At 37.5% G+C, this 15,214-nt stretch overlaps 1 protein-coding gene across 1 annotated transcript in view; it reads left to right on the top strand.

Annotated features, from left to right (window-relative positions):
• The window catches only part of LOC115511232 (neurexin-1-like), a 699,173-nt gene that overhangs the window by 49,027 nt on the left and 634,932 nt on the right, over positions 1-15,214 (top strand). Inside the window, 1 exon segment of the mRNA XM_030311788.1 lies at positions 13,657-14,095. Coding sequence (XP_030167648.1) covers positions 13,657-14,095 — 439 coding nt within the window.

The following is a 15,214-nucleotide window of genomic DNA, read 5'->3' as shown; positions in this document are numbered from 1 at the left end:
TTTTCTGTCATCTATTAGCTATACAATTTAGACAAGATACTTAAATTCTCTGAACCTTGGCATGGAGGTAAAAGTTATGAGAAATAGGAGCATATATGTAATGTAGCTAAAAATGCATGGGGCACATAGAAGGTGCTTAATGGTTGGTTACTGGTGCTATTACAATTCATACTAATATATATCAGGCAACATACTTGCTAATCAAGGACGATTAGGAGCAAGTGGGTATAGATGGACAAACCCAGTGAACCGCCTGATAGGGTAGTGGTTTAGTCCTGAGCAGGATACTGACAGCCAAGCCATTAGGCCTAAAGAAGAGAACACTTGTGTCCATTTAGCCACCTGAGGGGTGGCCAACCTATCATCAGATTAGCATTTATGTGCTGTTGAGCCCAGTGTCTTAATATGCAAGAAAATGACCCAAACAGATAGGAACCTAGGGAGCCAGCCAGGCCTCTGATCACCCAAGATTCAGGCAGCCTCCAGTAAGCCAGTAGAGAGTGAGAACTAGGCTAATTCTGGAAATTGCTCTTCCAGAGAGGGAAAGGGGGTGGTACATGAGCTGGCAGAGCATACAGAACTGCAGGAAGGAGCTGATGACAGTGATACCTGGAGGAGATGACTGCAGCAGGCCTTCCTTCCACACAAGACTGGATAGTCACCTGGCAACAGCAAGTAGGCTCATGCTGCCCATCCTACATTACTGAAAGATACATCCTTATCTTTATTTTCTCAAACTTGTGTTTAATGTTTTTTAAAAAAATTTAATGTTCATTTATTTTTGAGAGAGAGACAGAGCATGAGCAGGGGAGGAACAGAGAGAGAAGGAGACACAGAATCCAATACAGGCTCCAGGCTCCCAGCTGTCAGCACAGAACCCTTCGCGAGGCTCAAACCCATGAACCGCGAGATCATGACCTGAGCCAAAGTCGGACGCTTAACCAACTGAGTCTCCCAGGAGCCCCAAACTTGTGTTTAATTTTAAAAAAATCTCTGATCCTCTGAGTAGTACTTATTTTGTAGTACTCCTGGGTAAAAAAAAAAAGATAATAATGATAATAATAATGATATAAAATAACCAAAAAAATGTTTTAACAGATTTGGGACTTTTCGAAGCCTACATAACTTTTCAGAGCATTTTTTTTCTTCCCAGTCCTCAAAGGAAGCACACCTGGTAACTGATGCTTATACAATATCTAAGTTCCTGGCCAATCCATTTAAAAAATATAGCCATCTGGATATTTGGTCTAGGATATTTAGTCACTGCTGCTGCAGCATTAAAAAAAAATTACTCTTTCTTACTTGAAATGAATAAACTGATCATATCTTTCCATAACATAAAAATAGATTTAGACTCATCTCTATAAGGAAGAAACACAAGAAATTACATAAGACTCCATGATCTTTTTCTTAGCAGCTAATTGAGTATCCCAAGCAATTAAGAAATTTAAGCATATTGTCATCCTCCAAAGCCCCTGAATGGCTCAGTTGGTTGAGTGTCGAACTCTTGATTTCAGCTCAGGCCATGATGTCACCATTCATGAGTTTGAGCCCAGCATTGGGCTCTGTGCTTACAGCATAGAGCCTGCTTGGAATTTTCTCTCTCTCCCTCCCTCCCTCTCTGCCCCCTCCTCCAAATAAATAAACATTAAAAAAAAATAAGGAAAGGGATTTCATTCCTATTTCTCAACTGAAATTGTCCAGCGCTCTCTTCAGTTCCATTCGCAGGCCACCTGAGATACCTGGATCCAGCATTCGTTTAATCCTAGACACCACAGTCAGTTTTCCTTGCATCGTGTGTGAGTTTGGTCTTTGCATTTTTTATTTTAGTGAATTTTCCTTGGCAAAGACCCTGCTCCTGCCTGGGAGCTGATTGAACTTCCGTAGAGCCAATATGTTTCTCAGTTCTCCAATTTAAATTCTGCCAAGAATCTCCTAACGTGTGCCATGAGAAATTCAACCGCACATAAAACCCCATTCATTAAATAAACAGTTAACTAAGCAACCCTTGGCAAAAGGCACAACCCATCTGACATTTGAAGCACTAGGGACCTTCCAAAGGAAATAATTAAAGAATGCATTAAGAAGAAATACCCCAGTGCCGAGCAGCCATAATTGAAAAGTAACAGTTCACAACCTGGAGTTTCTATGCTTTTGGGGGGGTCTTTGAAATTAGAAATGAAGAAGAGTTGTGCACTCCCAGTATTTCAACAAATCTAGGAAAGGATACATACTGACCCACTCTTAATGCAATCTAAATAAAACAGCTATTTGCATCAGGCTGTAGTTCTATCAACTCAGTGTGATTAGAGGCCATCTCATTATTCCTTTGCTGAATTGAAAATTACAAAGTATTCCTTAATGAATACTTTTTGTTTAGTAGACTAAATCTCTCAAAATGTAAAGTTCATGGAGATAAGACACCAAGTTATGAAATTTGGGAAGCAATCAGGTAAACATGAGGATTTGAGGGTGATTAATTACTTCAAAGTATGCTTTTAGAGAAGCAGCCACTTATTTATTTAAATGACCAGCATTCCTGTCTTATACATTTAAGATCATAATAATAACAATAACAGCTACTCTTTACTCAGTGCCCAAGACCAAGCACCTAGTACTGTATTGCTTAAATAATACTATAACATAAATGTTAACCTCATTTGAAAAAGGGGAGAAACTACTTCAGAGAAACTAGAGAACTTCCCCAGGGCAGTGTAGTTAAGTATCAGAGCAGGAATTCAAACCTAAGGCTGTTTGAATCTGTATTCACATCTATATGTATGTATCATACAAAGCATTGCCTTCAGATAATATTAAAATTACAGGGCATATTTATACACAACTTCTTAGTAACAAGTCTAGTTTGAAAAATAGTTTTATTGTGAGTGTGAAAAACAGCAGCATTGGCTGTCTTAAATATCAGCTTCCCTTGTTTCCTTTGTGGGTGCTCAGGGAGTCTTGTGATTAAGAAGGAAAGGCCGGCCAGCCAGGGCAAGAGAGGGGACTGATAAACAATTTGATAATCAGATCTTGAAATCTCAAGTCAATAAGGTTTAATAGAGTTGTATGTCTTTTATTGCTGCAGGAAACTTAATTATCATAAAAACAGCCCTATGGAAAGAAAACAAACAAACAAGTTATACAGTTTATTTCCCAGTCTGGAGACAGGCATTCAGATTCTGTCTTGTCCACTACTTACTAGCCTGACACTAGCTGTGTGTCCTCAGGCAAGTGGCCTGGCCTGTTGAAGAGAGCCATAATAAAGTGGGCCACACTTTGCTTTCTCCTGTGCTGAGAGTCATGTAGCCTGTCCTCCAAATCTCTCCAATGGACTGGCCACCCACTCCTGGCATTTTACTGCAAGAAACTCCATCAGGCCTTGTGATTATTGAATTGGAATTAGTGTGTTTATAGTTGCATTTTTCCCTGATTTTATTTTTCTCTACAATTTTATATCTATCTTCCAACTAATAAATAATATGCTTTTCTTGGGCCAGATTCTGTGATGTGTGAAAATCGAAATTATTATAATCACTTATGGATGATAACTTTACAAATAATTATAATAATAGGAATGTAATTCTAAGCAAGATGTAATTTCCTTTTGCTATTCAGAAGTCTCTTTAAGTGAGTTTGAATGAATAATTTGCCACCAGCTTTAGCGGTCTATATTTTGGAACGCTAAATCAGAGCAACTACAATAGTTCTGCTCTATATATTTATCTTATCTATACAGGAAACAAAACTATATGATATGATATATAAACGTCATTAGAATAATTAATGTAAATGGCTTAGTAGGACAGACCTAACATATATTAGAACACACTATAAAGACATGATAATTAAATGAAGTGGAGATTGATAAGGAAGGAAGGAAGGAAGGAAGGAAGGAAGGAAGGAAGGAAGGAAAAGAAAGAAAGAAAGAAAGAAAGAAAGAAAGAAAGAAAGAAAGAAAAGAAAGAAAGAAAACGAACAATAGAATGATCAGGAACAGAACCTTGTACAGTATATCTAAGAATTTAAAAATGTGGTAGGTCTTACAAATCAAAAAAAAAGAGAAATTATTCAAGAAATGTGCTGGCTTAAATAAGTTAACTATCTGGGCAGGGGGACTCAATTTGGATCTTCATCTCAAAAAAGAAGAAAAATACTTTCAAAAAGATTAAAAAGTTATACACCCTCACAAGCACATATAAAATTAAGTAGCAAATATTGTATGTAATAATATGTTTATCAAATCTCTCTTGGGGGAGGACTTCCTAATCCAAAAAGTAATGAACACAATCAAAAAGTAATAGTAGAATCTGGGGCACCTGGGTGGTTCAGTCAGTTGAGCATACAGACTCTTGATTTTGGCTCTGGTCATCCTGATCCGAGTCACGGGATCAAGCCCCACTTTGGGTTCCATGCTGAGCATGAAGCCTGCTTGGGATTCTCTCTCTCTCTCTCTCTCTCTCTCTCTCTCTCTCTCTCTCTCTCTCTTCCTCTCTGCCCATCTCGTCCCTCCCCACTCTCTCTGTCTCGAAATTAAAAAAAAAAAGCAACAGTAGAATCGAATGTTAGAACTTTGGCATATCTAAAATAGCATACAGCATGTTATGGTAAATCAAAGTAAAAAGGACCAACTGTATCGTATATGGTATTTTAAATATATACATATATCCATCCTTACCATGAACATACATGTACTGGATGGTATATTATATACTAATAGCTACCCCCTTTAGAAAAATATGAAATTAGATAATGAGAAAGCTTTGCTGAGCTCATGCAAAAGAACATGAATGCTCATGCTAGGGATGCAAAAGAACATGAATTGGTCAATCCGGACATAACATTTGATGCCAATGCCACTATTTTTGTTATTATCAGTTCAAAGATAATCATCCTTGGTTCATGGGAATATAGGTTCCCTTAAAAAAAACAATAAAGTGGCCTCTTTTCCTTCATTGAGGCTAGCAGAGGCTTTAAAAAGTTTTGGGATAAAGTGGCATGCATTGTCCTTATCAGCAGTGCCTGCCAGTTTGGAATAGAAGCTTTAAACCCTCATTTATGATGTTACATTCTGCAAGATTATGAAAGGCTGATGCTGAAAATATCTTCGTCACTTGGTTGCAAAATAGCAGTAAACATTGCAAGTTTATTGTTTCTAGTTAACTTTTCCAGTGTCTTTTAAAACGCCATTAGTAGGGGAAATAACTGTAAGAATTTTTCCCCTCAGGACTTTTATTTTTATATTTGAGTGTCAGCTTATTGCGAAGCTATCACGGTTTTAAAGATAGAATTGCCTTTAAATCCGTTACAGTTCCCTTTCTGCCATGTTGCGGAAAAGACGGCAGCTCTTCATTTGTAATTGCTCAAGGGCCTCTCATATCCGATGCCTCTGGTAGAGACGGCCCATCGTTCCATTTGTTTGTTTTTTAACACAGTCAAAAAGGAACAAAACACTGAATTCCTCGATACTTGTTCATGATCAGAGCTTGCTGCCAACTGAGACACGGTCCCTTAGCTTATCTGAAGAACCTCAGTTTCCTCATCTGAAAATAGGAGGATTGATCTAGTTTTCAGCTTTTACTTTTTAACTTGGCATCTCAGCTCTCATGTAATTGAAATAGTGGTTCATTTTTCCATTTTTTTCCCCCAAAGGCATTGCTGAATTACTAAATCTTTAATGGGAGAAAAAGAGACATTCCTATTTAGTAGAACTCAAGTTCTTTTGCCACACACCCATATGCCACTGAAAGCTTCATTAAATAGAGCTGTTAACCCCGGGACAACACAGTCTTTTGCTCCCATGGCTAACTTGTACAGATGGTGCCCAAGGTTGTCTAAATAACTTTAGGCAGTTCACCAAGGATAGAATAAAGGAAGGGGAAAGCAAGAGGGTATTTTCTTTTGCTTTTCAAAGCCTCTTTTCATGAATCAGATGTAGTTGATCATGTTTAATTGAAACTAAGCAAAAAGATTTCTTTCTCTACATTGCTTAAATAAAATATTGTTATTTTTAGTCCTTTCCAACTTTCAACTAATTTTTGGTTTGAAATTAATGAGTCACATGCCTTTATTGAGAAATGATGTCATCGTCATCTGTTTTTACATTCCCCAATTAGTTTATTTATTTAGGTAGGGGGAAAATTTCAATTTAGTTGAAAATTTTATCTGCACATAATCTCTGAATAGGATTAGATTATGGGGGGAAAACACCAACTCTGCCCTCCCCACCCCCAAATGAGAACTTTCTTATCTTTCAAAATTCCTTATGCAACTCTTTTAAATCAAATTTCCTGAACGCTAAGTATTGTTTAAAACTTTTTTTATTGTTTATGTATTTTTGAGAGAGAGAGAGAGAGAACAGAATGCGTGCAGGGAAAGGGCAGAGAGAGAGGGAGACACAGAATCTGAAGCAGGCTCCAGGCTCTGAGCTGTCAGCACAGAGCCTGATGCGGGGCTTGAACTCATGAGCTGTGAGATCATGACTTGAACTGAAGACAGACACTTAACCGACTGAGCCACCCAGGTGCCCCTCTTGGTATTGTTTTTAAAGTGATATTGGGCTACTCTGAACAGGGCGTGTGCATTTCTTGTCTGCTACCTCTTCTCTGACTCATGCCGCCCTGCAGCTGGACCCACAGCTGCCTCAACTGCGCATATTCACATTATAAATGGACACTTCTGTGGTGGGACATTCTCAGAAAAGCTAAAATCCTATTAGTCCCTTAGTCAGTTAAGTTCAACAGACTGTTTTTTTTTTTTTTTCTTCATCTTTTTATTCCAAGCACGTTCTGTGCTAGGCTCTCAGTGTAAGAAAGTGAACAGCATAGGAAACTTGATCTTGGGTAAAAGGACAATAATGAGTGCAGTGATTTTTTCTAAAAAATGTGACCACTTTGCCTCTACTCCACTCTTACAATTGTGTCTTCATGGTGGCAGGAACATTGGAGAAAATCTGTTTAATTTTCTACTTTCTTTAATAATAAAATAAATCTGGTTTTTTTTTCTTTTGGCTGCAGCCTTTCCTTTGGAGTAAGCCAAGCTTATAAATGCTGATATTTGCTTTTAGGCCAAGACATTTTTTTATTCCAAATGAGTAAGACCATCTGTGTGTTTTAGCCAAGAACTCTCTAATTTTTGGAATTATTATATGCTATTAGTGTATGTATATTAACATTTTGGTGTGTATATGATATATGTATGTGTTATCTACTTATCTATCTAGAGATGTACTATATATTCTAATATATATGTATATTTTTCTGGACATTAATATTAGTCTGACATATTACATATAAGCGCGTTTATATTAGGTAATGTATAAGCTGTGTGTGTGTGTTCACATATAGTTCACACATTACTGATAAATATACCAATATCAAACATTTGTGAGAAAATAAACTGGTTTGTTCTCATACTTTAATTCTAATATTTTATTATATATGTCCTAGTATTATATATATCCAAAAAGGCATACCTGTTGAAAAACTACACTATAGTTCTAGAAACAGAAGTAAGCCCCATTACTTAAACTGGATTTGAAGAGACATTTTATTTTATTTTTTTTTTATTTTTTTTAACGTTTATTTATTTTTGAGACAGAGAGAGACAGAGCATGAACAGGGGAGGAGCAGAGAGAGAGTGAGACACAGAATCTGAAACAGGCTCCAGGCTCTGAGCTGTCAGCACAGAGCCCGACATGGGGCTCGAAGTCACGGACCGTGAGATCATGACCTGAGCCGAAGTCGGACAATTAACCGACCAAGCCACCCAGGCGCCCCTGAAGAGACATTTTAGTCGATAGCCACACAAAAACACACTCTTGCTCAGTTGTGATCTTTGATTCATTTGGAGATATTTTAGGGGCGCCTGGGTGTCTCAGTCGGTTAAGTGTCCGATTTTGGCTCAGGTCATGATCTCATGGTTGACAAGTTTGAGCCCCGCGTCGGGCTCTGGGCTGATGGCTCAGAGCCTGGAGCCTGTTTCTGATTCTGTGTCTCCCTCTCTCTGCCCCTCCCTGGCTCATGCTCTGTCTCTCTCTGTTTCAAAAATAAATAAAAAGGTTAACAAAATTTTTAGAGATATTTTAATGAGGACAAATGGAAGGAAAGATACTGTCATGTAACTCATAGCAAGATCATCCTTTTGCATGGTGGCAAATAGCTGTTTGATTGTGAATCTCCTGCTTAGCAACTGCTATCAAAACCATAAGTGGAATTACAAGTGAAAACTGTAAATGAAATTTCCTGCGAGACAAACACAGAGTTTGAAGTTAACATCGTTAGCTTTTCACAGTATTTGGCATGAGCATGATAAAAGACATTCAGCGAGTTCTGTGCCTCCATATATTTATTGATAAAATAGGATAATGTTTTCTATTTCTTAGGATGCTTGTGAGGAGTAAACACATTATACGTATAAATTTCTTATGACAGGGTCTGACAGAAGATAAGTACTCAATAAATCTTAACTGATTCTTGTTGTGGTGACGGTGGTGTTTTTTGTTGATATCAGATGCCACAGAAGTTCTCTCAGGAGTGAAAATAAAAGCCCCAGACTCCCTAGCTTCCTATGTATTTTTCTAGCTAAGAAACCTTATCTATAGACCAAGCCTTCAAACTGCAATATAAGTATCAGGATACAAAAAGAAGCCCCAGTCTGCTTTGATCTCTTTGATCCTTCTGGTTGCAGTCCTGTTAATTACTTGAAAACAGCAGTCAGCTACTATGTGCCCTGTTAGCTGTTACCTTTGTTACAGCTCCGTTCATTCGCTCTCAGAAGAATAATATTGGTATTTATGATAATAACAACACGAACAAGAGCAGCCAGCTGATAGTCACTTGGGCTCTTACTCTGTGCCAGGCCCTGTTTTTAGCACTTGCATTGAAATATAATTTATTTTTTACAATGACCCTAATGTGGTAGATATGATTATTCCATTTTACAGATTAAACTGAGTCTCTGTGGGATTGAAGGACTTGTGCAAGGTCACAGGATTGCAAGTGGGTGAGCTGCAGTTCTCTTGGAAATCGTGAGAACCAAATTCTTGGCCCTTCTTTGTTACTATTCTCAAGAATGGAAGAGAATCCAAGCTCATATTAGAATAAGCCATTCAAGTTCTCAACTTGAGGTCACAACTGAGTCTACATCCCTGCATCACTCCTTGATTTTAAGCTCGGTACCCATTTCATCACCCTGTATGTATACTCTCATAGTTAAGACACGAACTGCCTTGATCAGTGCATGTTAATTAATTCAAGAGCCTCATGAAAATTTCTAAGCTGAAACGTTTATTTGTAACAACAAAAAGTCATTGTGTGAGTAGCAAATGTTTTCCTACTGATCTGCTTATTTCACACACTGCCACTTCCTGTGGAAGGGCCTTATCTATCAGCCACCAGTTCTCCAGGACCATCTGTACAAACCTTAGATACATATGATGCTTGATGTGTGTCTGTGTACCTAAAGATGTAGGTGTATATTCCCTTTACCTAACGGGTTAGTGTCTCAGTATATCCCCGATTAGAGAGCAATATCCTGACATCAAAACCACAACCGGAAAAAGGCTAGAAAAAGAGAAGGAACAATAGAACATCTTTTACCTTTGTCCCAAATCACATAGATTGACAGGGGGTGGCGGGGGTGGGGAGGTGGAGGCTCAAGGATTTATAGACATGACATGTTTTTTTCCTTTTCAGATATATATGTTTTATATATAAAATTAAGAAACTGAGAGATAGAGAGGATAGGCAACTGAACTTAGATACTAGCTTTGTGATTAAGCCAAGTCTATACCCAGACTCTCAAACTTATTAATATATTTTTTTATTTTTTAGCCTATTTATTTCCCTTTTTAAAAAAGATTGATATCAAGATCAAATAAAATACTCAGTGACAGCTTACCTCAAAATCCAAAACTAGTGATATAAAAATACAAACATATTGCTCCTATTTTTGCATATTTAAGTGTGAGGGACATTTTTAAAATTTTAACAAATGTTGAAAGGAAAAGGTCATCACATCAAAATGTGGAAATTATATGGCAGCTAAATAAATAAATAAATAACAAAAAACCTAGTGTTTCTTATGTTTTTATCCCTGTGGGATTTATGATATGAGCCCATGAAGCAGAGAAATGAAATGCAACATTTTGAATTACATTTCAAAAAGAAAAAAAAAAAAGAAAAATCAATATCCCCAAAGAAATCTTGATTTTATGAACTGATCCAAATGAATGTGCAATAATATCATCTAATTGTCAGGACGTTAGAGTATATAGATATTTTTTGAAAGTTGTAACTATTAAATAAATTACAACTTTTGACATAAATTAAAAAGATATATGAATAATTATGAATTATTGAGAGCCATATTATCTCAGAAAGAAGCAAAAAATAGCTTACACATGAATTTTTGGAAAATTTGGAGTGCTTGCAGTCTACTTATTATTATAATTGAACTACATTCAGGTCATTTTAAGAGTAAGCCTAACTTTCAAAAAGTAGGGTGATTATGGAATCTGGGTCAGATGAAGGAGCAGTGTAGTTTTGAGAGCTATCAGCCTGCCTATCCAAAATTGCTTTTCTGTCTTCTGGAGTTGCCTTTCAAAGAATACAAAATAGGAAGGGGAAAAAAAAAGAAAAAGAAAACATCATTTTGCTTCTCCTCAAGATACTTCTTCCAGGAAAATGATTCTACCTCTGGAGAATTTTAACTCGGGTGTTTTTCATTCAAAAAGTAATTTAAACCCTACAATATGAGTTTGAAGGTGAAGTTTTCCAATACATAAACCAGCTTACCATTTATAAGTGAACATGCACAGAAGTTTCCACATTTTCTGGAGAAATAAGCTCAAAATAGCAGCGAGTGTGTGAGACTGGTCTGCAATACCATATTCTGCTTTACTTAACTGCATTTGTAAGTATTGTTAATGATAGTCTATAATCTGGGACTAAGTTTAAAAAGTGAAGGAAGAATTTTATTCAATTCTTAGAAACTATTGAATGTCTACTTTGTGCCAGGTACTAATCTTGGTGCTTGGCTATGGTGAGCAAGGACCCTGTCTGCACAAAGCATAGATTGTGGTGGAGATCCATCATCTTTTTGGTGGGGTAGGGAGGAGTTGGAGGAGGCGTGTGTGTGTGTGCATGGCTAACCCTAAGTTATATGATCATGGGAATCCCTGCCTTTCTTCTCCATCTTCTCGAACCTCCCTTTCCCCGGGGTATCCAATTCACTCATGAGATTGTAAATCAGTTGCTGAAATCTGTAGCTAGAATTGCCCCAACCCCACATCCTTCAGTTTTTGGTAGCTGATTTTGGACTCATGAGGCAGTATATGCATTCATATACCTACTTACTCACGTCAGAAACACCCAACTCTGTGGCAGTGGTTCTATTTCACGGGCAATGTGTTAGCATAGGTCAACCTTATCATCTGCATCAATTGGGTCAGGAAATATTATACTCGTTCCTGATCACTACCTTTGTTAAGGGAATCTCCAGATAATAAAATATAAATCACCAGGAAACGTGAAAAAAATACAGGCTTGGATAGCTTGAAAGTCATGGTGAGAGGTTATAAAACTTGGGACTGTCATCCATGGAAACCATTTTCTCCACTTCTAAAGATCCCCAAAGAAAGACAATCTTGAATCAACTTTCCCAAGGCTTAATAGCTCTTTCTCTCTTCAAGAAAGTATACTGAAGAATTAATCTAATTCCTTTTTGTTATTGCTTAAGTCCATTTTCTCTTCTTTTGTTGTCAATCTACACTTATTGAACAGTTATACATATTTTCTCAAAGAATAATTTGGTATGTTATTCTTTATAATAATCCTCCTTCAAGATAAAGGTACACCGAAATGGGACTAGCATTGGAAAGATGCGGCTTATTTGGTAGGCACCAATCAGGTATAAAATACCAATTATATGTTTGTGCCAAACTTCTTTTTCATTCTAAGTTTATTTGAGAGGGTCGGGGGAGAGGCAGAGAGAGAGTCCCAAGCAGGCTCCACCTGTCAGAGCCCAACGTGGGGCTCGAACTCACAAACCTGAGCAGAAATCAAGAGTCAGATGCTTAACCCACTGAGCCACCCAAGCGTCCCAAGTATGTGCTTAATTTCTAAACATTTCCTTATAATAGATTAATTTACCACCATTATTTCTGTGTCTACAAGATGATGGTATTTATTATCATGCAGTTTGATGTAGTTGATATTTATTGAAATCTTACAATGTGCCTGGCATTGGATGATTGCCTTTATGTAGATTCTCTCACTTGCATACATTTTCTTCTTTAACCATTACAATCATCCTGTAAGATGCTATCTCCCTAAAAGGGAGAAAAGTAAGGCTTGGGGAGATCATGCAGTTAGGTAATGCTGGAGCTAGCATTTGAACTCAGAGAGTCTGATACCAAGGCCTACACTCTTACTCTGAAAAATAAAGTATCCATTAACACACTATATCAGGTAATTCATTAACGACACTAACCATTGGCTCAGTTTAGTTTTGCCACAGGTTTACTATATTGACCTGTTAACTTTACAGCACTAATCAGACACAGGCTGTCTTATTTTTTCTATTATATAAATATAAATGAATTTAGAACTTGTCTGTATTGGCTGCTATGAATTCTTGAATGGCTTCTTAAAATAATTTAGATAGTTAACTGGACATAGATGGCTAATTTACTCTTAAGTCAGTGTGATGTGTATTTTGGAAATGTAATTATGCTTAGTATGCATTTGATAGAGAAAGGGTATGGATCTCTCTTTATCTTAATGTCAGAATGGCTTCAAGTTTGTTAAGGTGATGTGATAGCAGATGCCTGATACTGTGAATCCTACCAGTGGATTTGTCCAGTGTACCATTTGGAGTCCAAAAAGCCATGAGAACTATCAGCAAGCAGTCAGAAAGAACCACCCAGCCCATTGAGATGAAGTGCCTTGGGAAATGAGAGTTAGGACAAACTTTGCTCTACATTTGTAAACTTTAAAGTGAAATGGAACACACGTAATACAGGTTGAATGGATTTAGAGCAAACATAACATTTCCAGAGTTATCTAACATTATTCAAACAGTTGTTTATATAGGCCACAGGGAAAAAGAGAGCTTCTGCATTTTAGTTGTATTTAATGATTTTTCTGAGAAAATTCAGTATGTTTTCTGCCTCAATTTATTGTGATTATCTTACAAAGTTTATACGCATTGTGACTATGTAGACCATAGAAGAATTCCTGTATTTTAGGTGACTGTTACACAAAGTAATTTCAAATACTTTAGTGGTGGGAAAACTGAAAAACCTTTCTATTTAATAAATGAATTATCATAAGAAAAGCCATTGTCTTGTAAGTTTGACTCTATACACGCTTGAAATAATGAAAGCTGTATACAGATCCATTCAAATTATTTGAATTAACTGCAGCCAGTTTGTATGTGTATGTACACACATTATTTGAAAGAAATTAGATTGGAATGGTTACTGTTTAATGAGTTGATACTTGATTTTTATTTGGCTGAGAAAGCTAGCTCATATATCAAAATGCACTAAACATTATGTTACATGTGTTACAAACGTGTTGAAAGTCATTTAACTGAAGACAAGTTCTGCATATGAAAAGATGGGCCTGGTTTCTCACTGCTATCCTCTGCCCACAGGTTGTATATAAAAATAATGATGTAAGACTGGAATTATCTCGTCTTGCCAAACAAGGAGACCCTAAGATGAAGATCCATGGAGTGGTAGCATTTAAATGTGAGAATGTTGCAACTTTGGACCCAATCACCTTTGAAACCCCAGAGTCTTTCATCTCTTTGCCTAAATGGAACGCAAAGAAAACAGGCTCCATATCATTTGATTTCCGTACAACAGAGCCAAATGGCCTCATCTTATTTAGCCATGGCAAGCCAAGACACCAAAAAGATGCCAAGCACCCTCAGATGATAAAGGTTGACTTCTTTGCTATTGAGATGCTGGATGGCCATCTCTACCTCCTCCTGGACATGGGGTCAGGTACAATAAAAATCAAAGCCCTACAGAAGAAGGTGAATGATGGAGAATGGTATCATGTGGACTTCCAGAGAGATGGACGGTCAGGTAATTTATCATTCCTTCTAACCTGTTTATCTGCTGGAACATGCTATTTACCCCTTGCCACTCCCAAGGAATTAAAACCAAGATATATTAAGATTTCCTGCATTTCTGTCTTTAGGGTAAAGGAAATTTTCTGTTTTTATTTCTGTTTCATATCATATAAGAACCAGAAGGAGCTAATTAATCATTACAGTTGGGCATCAAACCCCAAATGCTCAAATGGCTTCTGGAATCACTTCTCAAATGAACATTTATTGGATAATCAAGTGCCAAATCTTGCAAGACATTTTATCTTGAATTTGAAAATGACAAAATTCAGGGTTCCTGTATTATCAGTTATTGCTTATATCATTGGATGTTTGGAGGTGCCTGAAGTGGCAAATAACAAAATATGAAAAAAAGAAAATTCAGCAATCCACATATAAATTCCTTAGTGTAATTTTTAGTCCTTATTTTAACATTTATTTATTTTTTGAGACAGAAAGAGACAGAGCATGAACGGGGGAGGGTCAGAGAGAGGGAGACACAGAATCTGAAACAGGCTCCAGGCTCTGAGCCGGCAGCACAGAGCCCGACGCGGGGCTCGAACTCACGGACTGCGAGATCATGACCTGAGCCGAAGTCGGCCGCCCAACCGACTGAGCCACCCAGGCGCCCCTTTAGTCCTTATTTTAATTTTTGTCTAAGTTGGGTCTGTGGTATCAAAAACACTTTAATCAACGCAGTAGGATTTCAAGAACACTGGCAAAACTCTGTTGACTTCCAAATAGCTTCCCTTTCTAATGTTTGAATTGAACCAATAGGGATTCTTTCCTCTGGCTTCCTTTTCTGAACTTTTTTCCTGGAAGTGTGTGTGTGAGTGTGTGTGTGTGTGTGTGTGTGTGTGCACGTGCCTGTTGGGGGGAGGGAGGTGTGCATGCACACACACACACACACACACACACACACACACGTGGTTGGGGAAAGGAGGGAGTGTTGTAGGGAAGGCCTGAAGAAATAACATTTACTTACTCTGAAATTGGAGAGTGGATTATGAGGTTTAAGGAATTGACTACCATTAGGTTTGTGAGGGCAAGGGTCACCTAGGCAGAGGAAACAGCATTGGTGGAAATTCAGAAAGAG

Source organism: Lynx canadensis, chromosome A3 (assembly GCF_007474595.2).
Source record: "Lynx canadensis isolate LIC74 chromosome A3, mLynCan4.pri.v2, whole genome shotgun sequence".
Lineage (NCBI taxonomy): Eukaryota > Metazoa > Chordata > Mammalia > Carnivora > Felidae > Lynx > Lynx canadensis.
This window is presented reverse-complemented; position numbering and strand designations above follow the sequence as displayed.